At 40.4% G+C, this 13,915-nt stretch overlaps 1 protein-coding gene across 1 annotated transcript; it reads left to right on the top strand.

The window, feature by feature from the left end:
- Positions 1-685: 685 nt before the first annotated feature.
- On the top strand, positions 686-13,425 carry GPR143 (G protein-coupled receptor 143). The gene is made up of 8 exons (XM_009089643.4): positions 686-1,101; positions 2,801-2,910; positions 5,772-5,866; positions 7,221-7,313; positions 7,794-7,903; positions 9,163-9,271; positions 11,540-11,657; positions 13,116-13,425. Exons 1-8 carry the CDS (start codon positions 858-860, stop codon positions 13,413-13,415), a joined length of 1,179 nt encoding a protein of 392 aa, XP_009087891.2. The 5' UTR covers positions 686-857; the 3' UTR covers positions 13,416-13,425.
- Positions 13,426-13,915: the final 490 nt, after the last annotated feature.

The raw sequence follows: 13,915 nt of genomic DNA, 5'->3' as shown, positions 1-13,915 counted from the left end.
TAAAAGATATTGTCAAGCTTATAAAGGAAAAACAAATATTGCAGGTCAAGTTCCTGTTTTCATATTAAATCCTTACCAAATAAAAAAAAAATAGAGAGAGAGACAGAGAAATATGTTATTGAGAAATCCTAAGTCCTGGAATTTTCCCTGTCAAGCTGATCTAATGCAGACAGTACTGACTAAAGAGAGGATTTTTTTGTGCTTGCAATTTAAATAGGTTGAGATTAATATTTTCTTCCCGAGTGTAATCTCTTTCTACAGTGATAGGGTATCATGTTTCTGATTTTATTTACATAGATGGGTGGGTTGGATCACTAAAACTGAGATTTGGGTTAGGGTGTGGGTTTATATCCCTGCTCTTCCCTGTAAAGACTGGGACTGCTTGTGTCTGGACTCATCTTTTCAACTAATTTGAGGTAATTTAAGGGTGCTGTGTGGGATGGGGCTAAAGAGTAACACAATTAAAATGTAATGCTTCCACTTTGGTATCTGCATCCTTATTTATTTTAAACCATCTTCAATGCTCTGACGAGTTTAAGTCTTCCTGTATCACACACTGTGCAAGCAGAAATATGTGAGTGAGCTGCTGCCAATGGCTCTGAGCGAGCATGGGGCATGTTTCAGATTACACTGTGGTTTCTTGTTCGGATCTGATCTCCTTGCTAGGAGAGGCTGAGAAAGGCAGCTCTAGGGGATTTACTTCCAGCAGCAGCAGCAGCAGCAGCACATGATCCATCAATCGCGTGATTCTCACCACCGAGGACTAATGGGGAGGGTGAAGAAAAAGTGAATGCTGCCTTGGGGAAGCGGCAGCATTTTCTTCTGCTCGTGGGGCCCCTCCACCAGTCGGACATTTCATGGCTTCTCCAAGGTTAGAAACCTACTGCTGCCCAAACCGGGATGCAGCTACACAGCTGGTGATGAACTTCCAGCCTGAAGTCTTCTGTGGAGTCTGCATTGGCAGTGCCTCCATCAGCTTGCTATTGACCATCCTGCAACTCCTGCCAAAGAAGGGACAGAGCCCACGGAAGATGCCCAAAGCCTCCTCCTCCTCCACCATCCTTCTCCTTATCTCCATTTGTGACATCCTCGGAGGCTTAGGTATGTGCCAGCTTGATGTCCTTGCCATTGCTGTAACAGGTTCTTTCTGCTCTGAGGTGCCACAGACCTCAGAAGCTGGTGAGTGGACAGCAGAGATTTTTGAGGGAAGCGTGCAGTTTATGTTCACAGGAAGATTTGGACTAAGTGAGATCAGGAAATTATGGGTCCTTGGGGAGAAGGTTCTTGTTTAATAGTTATACTGTGGAAGTGAAAGTTCCTGGCAAATCTACACCAAAATCTCTGCTTTAAAACAAACTCAAATCTAGAATGGCAGCTGCTTCTCAGAATAAGGCATAAAAGTGGAGGTGAGGCTGTACATTGGAAAATAAACCTGACATCAAACATTTAGCCAATCCATAGGACTGCATTTGAAAACCACTGTTCTCTATGCCCTCAAATCCTTGTGGACCAAATGTGCCTCTTGCTTATGTGCCAGCTGCTTCTCTGGGCACATCACATTGACAGAAAATGAGTTTGACTTGCAGCTGCACACAGATCATGCTGGACACAGGCTTTTGAAATGTGAGTAAAGCTACCTTATCAAGGGCAACCTGCTGCCCAGACCCTGGTGGATAGTCTGGAGGAATAAACCAGTGGAGGCTAAAACAGGGTGCATGAGTCAAAATAAAACTAGTATGTGTTGAGCTGTCCCATCAGTCATTTGGTAATTTTTCACATCAGTCATTTACTGTCAAATTGGGTATAAATTGTCATGATATGTGTTAAGAAAATACAAGTTTGTTTCTACAGCAGCATTTTCCCCCTTCACATTAGGTAAGAGAAGTAGTGGTGTTTTGTCACACAGCTCCCAGCAGTGAGTCTGTGTATCTGTGTGTCTGTGTGTCTTTGTGTTTCATTTCTCTTCCCCTCTCACACCCAGCCAGGTTATCTCACAGTACCTAATAAGGACCAATACTTAACCAATTATAAAGGAAATAAATAAAGAGATATGGAAAAAACATATGTGCATGCATCTGGAAAAGGTCCTTTCAGTCAGATGAAGCCAACAATAGACAAAGTTATTTTTCTCTCTTCCTCTTTCACTGGCAAACTCAAACCAGTTATCCATCGTTGGTTTTGTATTAGACTCACTTCAGTGGGTGAGTCTAATACAGTTTATTCTTGGTGGGAAACCTGGTAATTTTGTTCTGCTTCCTGTTGGTGCTTTATTTCAAGCAAACCTAGAAAAGCTCACTCACAAACTCTAAGTTCAATTTTTAAAACAGCATTGTTGTTACCTAATTCAGAAGCGCTGCTTTTTCTTAGTCCTGTGACAGAGGAAAAGGGCTGCTTTTAAAATGAAGGCAGAAAAAATGAAAAATAACTCTTTTTCTGCGGTGGGGGGTTTTATAGAGAAGAGAATATTAGTGTATGAATTTATGCTGGTAAACAGTTATTTAGTGTTTCTCTTAAATGCTACCCAGTTTATGTTAGGGAAGCATGTGACAGTATCTCCAAGTGAGATCCTAATCTATGTAACTTTTAAGTCCCAGCAGCTTCCAGCTCTTGGGGCTACTTTCCCTGAATGATCACACTGACATTTAAATAGCACACTTGTCCCTGCTGTGCTCCTCTGCAGCCGTCGCCTTCCTGTAGACGCACAAAATCTTGGCTGCGATGTGAAATATGTGCCAGGGAAAGGCATGTGACTCAAATCACACCAGCAGATTCAAAGCATTAATGCATTTTTTTTCTTTAGGTATGATCTTCAGGTCAAGTGTATGGCTGGGCTTCCCAGGCTTCATAGCTAACATTTCTGTGGTGAACGGGACGGACGTGTGGCCTTCCGCTTTCTGCGTGGGGAGCGCGGTAGGTACCGAGATCGTCCCCCCTTTCTTCTGCTCCCAATTTAGAGTCCCTCCACAGGGGGAATCTGAAAGGAAAACTGCTGTGTCCAAAAGGAAATGTGGCTGTGAGTCAGAGCCTGGATATGATGGTTTCAGCCTCTGCCACACCCCTGCAAGTGTATTCATGCCTCCCTCTGCGAGCAGGCAGGGTGCTGATGGTGCTGTAGGTGGGCAGGGATGTAGGGCAGCTGGGTCAGACTGATCCCACGAGTTCTGTGGTGTTCACTCCTCACAGGAGTGCCAGGGGAGTGAAGTATGCCAAAGTCAGGGGCGTGGAACCAAAAGGATATAAGCAACCCCAAAAGGGCTGTGAACCAGTTTGGGTTTGTGCTGGCACAGCATCACCAATGCCCCAGCTGCACTGGCAGCATGAGGTTTTCTGTCCGTCTTCTCTATCAGAATCTGCAGCCTGTGTGGTGCAGCAGGGTCCTCCTGAAACCAGCAACTTGGGTAGCTCAAATTAGCTTTTGTGGCATGAGTGTGTGGGTTTTAGGCACAGAGGGACAGCGGGAGAAATATAGCCACAAATCTGCTGGCAGAAGGTCTGTCCCTGCCATGTGGGATTTCAGCTCTTTCAGCTCAGATTGCTGGGCTGCATCTCAATGACTGCATCTGGCCAAGCCTAATTAAGTATCTTCTGAATTAAAATGCAAGAATAAGAAAATATAAATGCATTCCAAAAGTACACATTGAAACTCAGTTCTAAATTGTATAATCAAAAGGCTGGGAAATAGAATTTGAGCTTACTGTACAAGAATAAAGGTCACATTTTTTACCAAAACATTGACAATGACAAGTAAGACAGGTCATCACTTTACCCAGATGCAATAGGCATATGGCATCCCCAATGAATTAATTCATGAGCAGTAGCAGTATTAGCTTTGCAATTCAAAGTTTACAATGTAGAAGGGAGTAGGTTGCATGTAAAGAAAATTCTTCAGCTCCAGTAGTTATAAAATAAAGCAATGTGCCAAAGTGAACTCACTGTGTTTTATATGCCTATATAAAAGCATCTTCAAACAGGATAGTTTTGTGCCACGGACACAAATGTCAATTGTATACATCTATCAATTCTCAATTCTATCACACATCTTTAAGTTTTGCTTATTAGATGCAAATGCTGTTGTTTTTTCGTTGAGAAAGAACCAACAATCTCAATATCATGTAGCAAGAATGTCCTACTCAAAACCCATTCCTTCTCAAGTTTCACTTTCTGGCACATAACACATGAAATGTATTTTGAAACATGACAGGGTACTGTATTCAGACTGTTTGTTTTATATTTGAATTTCAGGTTAGATGGTGAGCAGCATAGCGGTCTACCACAATTTTTATTTTCCCTTACTTGTGCTCCAGGAAAATTCTGTAATTTGAGTAATTTTAAATTTAGATTCAACTATATTGGAATGAAAAATAACCCTTCTTCCACTCATTTCCCCTAACGTATTCTCGTGTGAGTTAATAAAATGTTTCCGATTCTATTTTACTTTTCTTTTAGTACTATTGTTCTGTTTCTCTTAACCACAAGCCTATACAAATTGTGAAACTTTTAGACATCTCCCTTGAATGGTTTGCAGAGGGGTACCCTTTCAGCAAGCTAAAAAGTAAGATATATGAAGCTTTAGGGCTTAAGTGCATCTGACTTATATTATTTTTGGAGACAGTTTTGTGTGTGTTGGATTTTCTGAAAACTGTGGTTTATTTTTGTATATGTGTGTGTTTGGGTAGTAAATTGTGCATTTTCCAACTGCAGCAAATATGTACATGTGATGGTGAATTTACATGCTGAGTGCTATGGGTAAAGTGCATTAGAAGGAAGACTGGGATTTTATTTTCTGCCTCCTGTGCACTAGGAAAATATCATGATGTTTGAATTAAATACTGAATAATTCATGCCACAAATTACTAGAGGTAGGGTCTACATCCATGGTGAAAGGAAATATTTCCCAGCTTGGTTTGCCTTTTGGAGGAAGGAGTGCTAGATGTCAATTCATCAGTGTTTGGCTTAGTAACAAGTATGTTGATTTCCAGATGTAAAAGGATGCTACTATGGAGCTGTGATAAAGGATATTCAGATAAGAACTGGGAGACAGCTTGGAGGAAAGATAGCATGAACATTAAAACACTCCCAGACTATTACAAAGGGCCAGCTCCTATGGGGAAGAAATGTGGAATTTATATACAATGGCAAAGAAAGGTCACTATTCCTATATAAGCTCATGGGAAAAATGCATGGGGTCAACTCAAGAATGCTGTGGAATTTGGCTTGACTTGAACCTGTTTGCTTTGGATTTTTATTGAAGAAATCACTCAGGGAGTTCAGTAGGCGTATTCTTCCAGAGCATGAGTGATTTTCTCATTAATGAATTTTTTCTTGATAACCATCTTGTACATGGAGGAAACACCCAGCACATGCAGAACCCACAAATGCATAGGCACACTGTGGTTATGACTGACCTCAGTTATATTTTTATGCCTCAGCTACTGAGAAACAACTGCAATTTTAACCTAAAATTAAAGCATCCTCGCTATAAATTTCTTTGGGCTTCACTTACCACATTCAGGTTGAGAAGAGAGAGGCCAGTGACAGGTTTTCTAAATCAGAAAATGAGCTGGGAAAGCAAATGCTGTTCAATTTACCTACAACTCGACCCATAAGCTACAACAATGCTGCTCCCTGAGTAAGATTTCATACTTCATAATCTCATCTGTAAAATACACACATTTCTAGAAAAAATCAGCAAGCCAAAGGTTTGAATCCCTTCTCTGCCCCAGTGGTACTGGAGAAGCAGCTGTGACATCTGGCACTTCTTTCCCCTCTAGATGTGGATCCAGCTGTTATATAGTGCTGGCTTCTGGTGGTTGTTTTGCTATGCTGTTGATTCTTACTTGGTGGTGAGAAGATCAGCTGGACTGAGGTACCAGAGTTAAAGCTCTGAATTTGTTTTTTTCCCTCCCACACTGTATGTCTCTGTTTGCAGCTGCCTAAAAGTGAGTCTTGTACAACCATCTGATGCTCATATAGCTACCAGGTAATGATAGGGATGTGTGGATTTCTAAGTGCTTAAATTGCCAGGGCAATGCTCAGATACTGATTTATGTCCAACTTCTATTTAAATGTAACTGAATTCATTTAACCTTTGGAAAAATATGGAGCAAATTGTAGTCTATAGACTTTATGGCAATGAGATGACTATTTTTGTCCCTACCCTGCATCTGAAATTGATTTTTGCAGCAAAAAAATAGTGTTATACAGAAAATGAAAATTTGGAGGGGGAAAGTGCTGAACATCATGCAGTTAATTTCATACAGTTAATTCAGGTTTTTTTCTTTTTCTCTAATATTTTATTTTATCCATTTCTCAGTGAGTGTGGTCATTATTGCCCTTCTGATCACACTTTTAAAACACCTCAGAAGAAAAATATGTATTTATCATATATTTTTCTGCAAAGCCTGTGACAGAAGAGGCAAAACTCTTTGGAAAGTGCCATGATTTAATGCCAGACAGAAAAAAAAGTTTCTGAGTTGGTTGTTAGAAGATCAAAATAACCTTCAGTTGCTGCTGATAAAAGTGGAATGACGTGACTCTGCTCCCAGATGATACAGAGCAATCACATACTAAGGATATGGTTCTTCTGCAGGTGTAACCAAAATGAGGCTTTTTGAGTTAACATTACAAAATCAAGTTTATCCAAAACAGTCTGAACTCCCATAGTTCCAGTCAAACAGCTGGGACCTGCCTCCTTCCCTGTTAACCCAAAAAAACATGTGTATTTGGGCTTGATTCTGAGATCAGAGTAAACACCAAAGGCTTTCTACAAACACAGATCTGAATCTCCCTAAGACAGGAGCAGTATCCAGCTCTGAAAGTTAAACTTCATTTTCTACAAATCACAAAAGAATGGTTTATTTGACTGTTCATCTCCCTTTTAAATTTTAATCAGCTACTTTGCTCTCTGCAGGAAAAATGAAAGATTCAGGGGTTCCTTCTCAACAATAAGGGCAGGGAAGAAGTCTTGTTCCCTCCACCCTGCAGGCTGGAGGGGACAGCACTTCCATGTGCAATCCTGAATAACTGCTTTGGCTCATTCTTTTTCTGAAGGACTGCCCCCACCCACCTGCTTTCCTTAGGTTAATGTCTTGCCAGTGCTGTTTTGTACAATTTCCTGTCTGTAAAACTCTTTCTCTATGAGGGTCCTATTTTTACCTTGCCATGTGGGAAGTGTGATGTTTGCTGTCTGTAACTGTGCCTGTGGTGTTTGGTGCTTGCAGTACCATTGTGCTGTACCACATGATGACCTGGGGCCTGGCAGTGATGCTCTGCGTGGAGGGGATTGCTCTGCTTTACTACCCCTCTCTCTCCAGGTAAGCAGGCTCTGGAAACAGACTGTGAAATCATACCACTCTCTGGTCACTTGAATGTCTTTTGGTCAGCTTTAGAGGCAGACACTCAAAAGTTGAGCATTTTGGTCTTTGCCAAGGATGATTATTTTCAGTGATTATGTTTGAAATACCTGCCTGGGCTTCAGGGGGCCCTGAAGAAATATGCCAGGCAATCCAGGCACTTGGGCATGCTGTGATACTGCTTCTGTGAGACAACCTTCTCCCACTCCTGGTTTTAGCTTTCCTTTCAATTTGAGAAAAATCCACTAACAGTGCATGCTTAAAATCAACTTTATGTCCTATGTGAACTGGTGGTAAAGGCCCACAAATTAAATTTTTTGCATCTGTTTGCTTCATTCCTTTTTATTTTTTTCTTTTTAAGTTAAAAGTGACATGGATAGAATAGCCAGAAAAGTGGGCTGTGGGGAAAAAATGCATAATCTTTTAATGATTTCTTCTCAGCTGTGAAAATGGCTTGGAACATGCCATCCCACATTACATCACAACCTATGCCCCACTCCTGCTAGTGCTTGTGGCCAACCCAATCCTGTTTAGGAGGACAGTATCAGCAGGTATGTTCCTAATGGCCAGCATCAATCAGTCTGTGTTATTTAACAACACAGTACTGTAGGAAGTCATGGCTTTGTACTCAGTGATGTGTGACAGCTCCTTGTGAAATCATAAAGATCCAGAAGAGGGTGGGAAGCAGTTGCTTATGGAAGTGAAGACACCGTTTGGATGGGGAATTTGCCCTAGAGACAAATTCTGGTGACACAAAATCTCTTCTGTTATAAACCTCTAACTGCAGGTGGGCAAACATATTTCCACGTTACTTGATTTAAAGCTTTTGAGGCAATGTACCCTGGATGCTTAAATCTACTGGAGACTTGGTACCAACCTTGACTTTGGAATGTAATTTATTCTAGTTGCTGAGATCTGAGAGTTGATTTAACTTCTTGGCAGCCCTAGAGCAAAAAATGTAATAAAATGTGATCAGAATTTTGTCACTTCTGAGATTATGAAACAGATGGGAATTGTACACAATTCAGATGGGATCTTGACCTTCCAGTTCAATTTATGATCCAGTGCCTGGAAGAAGTGAGACTGAAAAAAAATGCCACAGATTCAATGCATTCTTTGCCTGCAATATGATCATTGCTGGATGTTTGCAGTACCTGAATTCATCTACACATTAATTATATATAAAAGCTGGAGAAAATCAAGTATTCTCAGTTCAATCTTTATCCCATTCATTCTCTGTCCCTCAGCCATACTCATTTTCAAAGAAGCAGTTGTTCTTTTAAGATGTTGTTCCCATAAGTTGTTCTTTGTATATTTGTTTTTGCATTTTTAGATTCCTTGTGATATATGAACAGCATGGGGCATAATTTTTTTTGCTGGCAATCCATCTTCATGTTTTAGAGGTGTAGCCAATGCTGTTTAAATGACACAATGAAAAACAATGTGCATAATAGGATAGAAGATTCTATTCAAACATCACATGATAAGCATATAATTATGTCACACATTATATAGAAGGTACATGCTAACTTTTGCTATGAAATAGAATAATGTTGATCATATTATTTCATATTTTCAGTGGGATTGAGAGTATCTTTCATTTTAGGAAGCCAGCTGTGTGTAATTATTTTCCTAAGTATTAGGCTATATGTGAGATTCCTTGAAAAAGGTCCTTCCAGCTTCTGAACAGCTGCTGGAGACAAATCCATCTATTCCTTTGTTCCCTCTTTCAGGCCTCTATCTTCTGGATTTTTGTGCCCAAACTAACAAGATGTGCATATATTAATGAACATAATTGTATACTTTTCAGTTGCCTCCTTACTGAAAGGGAGACAAGGAATTTACACAGAGAATGAAAGACGTCTGGGGACAGAGATCCAGATGCGCTTCTTCAAAATTATGCTGGTATTTGTTATTTGGTAAGAGGTGCATTATTTCATTTTAAAGTGCCTTTTTCCCAGAGGGAGAGAGTCAGGGACAGGGGTGAGGACTGATGTGTTGCTTCATTTGTTTGTCTTTATGCTTGGAAGGGAAGGTATCTAAGGAAGAAGCAGTTCTAAACCAGCTCACAAAGGAGCTGAATCACTCACAAGGCTGTGAGGAAATGACAAAATGTTTAACCAACAGAAAAGCAAAAGCAACAAGAAACAATAGCAAAAAATTCCCAATAGGTTGGGCATTGACTGAAGCTGTCTGGTAGAGCAGGCTCCCAGCTCTGTGGGCTGGAAGATGGCTTTCTGTAATCAACATTTCTCAGAGCCTCTTGGCACCCAACACATCACTGAGGACTTACAATAAAAATGCTTCTAAGTCTGGCTTCATGCTCTGACCATGATCATACAATGCAGCCACCTCTGTGCTCTGCCATTTTCAAGTGTCTGAAAAACACATGGATATTGACTGGAAAATAAGGAAATGCCAGAAAGGAAAACTCCATATGATTGTGTCCAAAATTTCTTATAATTTCTCTTTTTTTTAAAATATTTCATCTCTCCCCATGAAATTAGTACTTTGGCATAGGACAGAAAAGAGATAGGGAGGAGAAGAATGGGACAACAAGAAATGGTTCTGAAGTAGTGAAATGAGAAGGCCAAACTTAGCAGTCTCTACATCCCACTTAACTTCTTTATACACAGGTGTATTAATGCATGTTACATTGCTTTAACAGGCTGAGCAGGGAGAAAGGCTGCCTCTTTTTATCTTCTCTTGGCTGCTGTCTCCTGGAGTGCTCTGAAAGGAAATGGTTTTCTTTTTGGGGGGAATAACAGTCCCCTTGGCTTGGAAGTGAAGTTTCCAATGTGAAGGGTGGGGTAGCCAGCAGAGGAGGGAGTGAGATACAGCAGTGAGGGATCCTGCAGCATGGCTTCCTGGAAATTGCTGAAATAATAAGGAGCAGAGATTCAGCCAAGCTCCCAGGGCTGTGGAAAGAAAGAGCCCAGAGGCACCACAGAAGTGCATTGCAACTTAAGGGATGGTGGCCAGCTTGATTATCTGGGAAAAAGCATGAAAGGAAAGGCAAATTTCCCATGGACATTGTGGGGACATTTGTTTATTTCCATTCTGTCTCATTCTGGGCTTTCCTAATAAAAAAAATTAAATCACAGCTCTGGTTTAGGATTTTGCTCTAATAAAACACAAGCTCTGGAGTGTAAAAACTTTCTCAAAGGTTACTGGAGGGAAAGACTGAGGCAGTCTCATCTCAGAAGCATAGGGAAGATTTCCTTCCATCCCAGCAGTCAAATATGGAATGCTTTAGTCTAAGACAACAGGTTGGGGCAAAACAGGACAGAAGAGATGCCTACAGATTTGGCAGGGGAGAGAAGGAGGTTTTACATTGTGATAAAGATATAATTGTGCAGAGGACAAATACAAAACCCCTTAGAAAGTGACACGAATGCTGATGGTTTCTTTTCTGAAGCCACAGTACAATTATAAAGAAATGCGTCTCTCACTCTTTAGATGTCAAAGGAACTTGCAGCCATTTGCTACAATCTCTATTTAATGTAGAATATACAGTTTATATTCAGTTTCTTTCAATGAATGAGGTTTGATTTTGTCATCCTTATTTAGAAACAGATATTACCTTTATTAAAAATAATTGTTTACATTTTCAAGGATGTAAAAGTCAACTTTTGTGTTGCTTTTTGGTGTTTTTTAATGGACATTCTGTTAGTCTTTAATCCAACCCTGAAATTCTAACTCCAGCTAGAAATGCTGCAGCCTTTTACAGCAACATGTGATGTGTTATATATTTGAGTTCCTTGTCTGTGAGCACAACTCTTCTAAGGCACAAGCAAAAGAAGTCAGCATGCAAGATATTCCCATTATGGATCACACTTCCTTCTCATCTCTATTTTATTCTGCAATTTACAGTTATGTAGCAAGTTAAAATTATCATTTTTTTTTAATATTGATTTATATTGTCTAGGCCTGGGACAGTAGGTAGTTGTCTGGTCCTTGGTTGTGATCTCATAGACCTACGGGTCCCTTCAGATTGAGATTTAACAAGAAATCCAACCATCTTGGACTTGATCCTACTGGAGGTCTTTTCTACCCTTAACGATTCTATGATTAAAAAAATCTTACTGTCTTTAGAGTGATTTTAATTTTCTATAATTTGAAGATAAAATATACTTTACATGCACATCCATATGTACCTGTCCTTTTCTTCTTTGCTCCTGCCATAGCTGGTCATCCAACATCATCAACGAGACCCTTTTGTTCTATCTCGAAATGCAGCCAGACATCAATGAAATGCCCCTGAAAAACATCAGAAGTGCTGCACTGATCACCTGGATCATCATGGTGGGTCAGCTGTGACATTACTTGGGCTTAGAAATCACTGTTGTAAGACTGGTGGAACAACACCTGTATAGTGTGGGGTTTATGATTTTGAAGGATATAAACACTCTGAAAATCTAGGAAGAAAAGCAGATAGTAAGAGAAAGAAATGAACAGTCCATGGGAGGGCTTTTCACATGTAAATTTTGCCAAAAATATCCTAGAGGCCAACTTTTTACTGGAGTATGCATTCTCTCTGTGAGAGATTACTACCATTTTAAGATCCACAACAGATAACTATAATGATTTCTATCCTCACCTTGCTAAACTCTGCCATAATGCAAGCTGCAAAGTTTTAGCTCACAGTTCCTGAAGATTTCCCAATTAAATGGGCATTTCATGAAAATTCTCTGTTTGTAACTAGGGTGGGGGGTTTTTTGTTATTATAAAGAAGGATTGCATCTTATGTCATGAAATTTGGATCATTATTTGAGAACAAATAGGTGAAAAATCTTTCACACAAGGAACCAAAAATAGCTGTGAGATGCTGATCTCTTACTGTAGCCTCTTTCTCCTACCAGAATATTTGACAAGGGATTTTTCAGTGGTGACAGTGCAGGTTCATTTTCCTAGAGAATTTATTCTGGAGTTGTTAAATAGATGTAAGGCCTGAGCATGATTTGTGTAATTAAGCATTTGAGCAGTTTGGTATTGAAGGATTAAGTGATGCAACTGATGTGATACAACATCCTCCTCCTCCTCTGACAAGGAGTGAACACATTCGTGTGACAGAGACCTTGCTCTTGCTCACCTGGAGAGCAAGAGGTCAAGTCTGGGGACTGACCTCTGCTTTAAAATGGCTGTAAAAATAATTCCCTTCTTTCCCTATGAGAAAAATAGAAGCATCTAAAGCCATTAATTTGTTAAGCCTCTCATGGCACTGGGAACAGAGACAAATTTTTTGGCGATCACTTGGGATTTTCTTTTTCAGTGCCTCTCCGATTTTTCCATCCCTCTTTGATGGACATTTTCACTGGCTCAGGAATCTAAAGCAATTCCAGGCAGATCAATTCCTGCTATTTTTAAAAGCTTGACTGTCTATGCTAGTGTCCCCTCTCATATATTTGACTTGGCTTGTAATGAAAAATACACATGCTTTTGGGAATAAAAAAGTCCAGAGTTTGTGGGGAAAGTTAAAAACACACCAAAGGATTGACTGGCTAAACTTCATGCTAGAAAATCATTTTGTGCTTACTGCTTACTGTTAATGGCCTCAGCATTTTGGAAAACAGGTCATGGTATTTTCCTCTTATTTGTTTGTGTCTGCAGTGGCTAAATTTTTATTTGAGTGCGAATAGTGTATTTTAAAGTCAGCAATCATTCAGTGAAAGGGAAGTTTTTAATACTTGCAAATCATTTTGCTAGAGTTGAGGATGAAGCCTTCCTTTCTGGTGTAACTCCTGATGCACTTCTCTTTCCTAGGGGGTTCTTAATCCCATGCAGGGCTTTCTCTTCACATTAGCTTTCTATGGCTGGACAGGATGGAGAGTGGACCTGAAATGGCGAAAGAGAGAAATACCCTGGGAATCTATGTCCTCATCAACTGCGGGGGAAAATGCCTATCCCTCACCAGTGAACTACCAAAGCAACATCCATGATTCCAAGAAGATCTCCACCACTGACAGCCAGCAGACTGACGAGGCCATCGGCATGCTGTCTGAAGGTAACACCAGCAGTGATGAGAGATTAACCAGGAGCTCTCCCATCTACCAGGGCTGGTAGTTCCTGTGTGCAGAGCTGGATCCGACTTTTCCTGGCTCTAACTTTCCACTTTGTCAGTACTCACAACACCACGTCAGTGTGTGAATCATTGCCTACTCTGCAGTTAGGTTTGTGCTCAGTGGCTTGGTGTCATTTCCTGTAACTTGTCACCCTGTGTGTGAGACAGAGAGATATGGTCAATGTCTTCATCTGCCTTCTAAAACATGGATAAAGGCTTGAACCTTTCTCAGCAGGAGTATATCTCTGCAATGGTGTTTGTTACTTAGGATTGATTTTCATTCATTTTCTTTCAGTCTCTCTTGTAACCAACTTATGGTAGAAGAGTCTTTTGTTTTAATAAATGGACTATTCATATGTTGGGTTTTTAAATGTGTTGCCTTGCGTGTCTTGCTCAGCATAAAATTGCTCACCCAGAATTACAGCTCTAGGATTTCTGAGGCACCATCATTTCCAGCCTTTACAGGCTGCTAAAGCATTAGTGACAGCAGACTCTGACTTCA

This window comes from Serinus canaria, chromosome 1 (genome assembly GCF_022539315.1).
Source record: "Serinus canaria isolate serCan28SL12 chromosome 1, serCan2020, whole genome shotgun sequence".
NCBI lineage: Eukaryota > Metazoa > Chordata > Aves > Passeriformes > Fringillidae > Serinus > Serinus canaria.
Note: the sequence above shows the minus strand (reverse complement) of the source record. Positions and strands in the feature narration are given on the sequence as shown.

Bases quoted from the DNA above. Each gene is read 5' to 3' on its own strand.
- GPR143 (XM_009089643.4), top strand. From the start codon at position 858: ATGGCTTCTCCAAGGTTAGAAACCTACTGCTGCCCAAACCGGGATGCA. The intron at 7,314-7,793 runs GTAAGCAGGCTC...ATTTCTTCTCAG, and splicing joins TACTACCCCTCTCTCTCCAG to CTGTGAAAATGGCTTGGAAC. The intron at 7,904-9,162 runs GTATGTTCCTAA...TATACTTTTCAG, and splicing joins TAGGAGGACAGTATCAGCAG to TTGCCTCCTTACTGAAAGGG.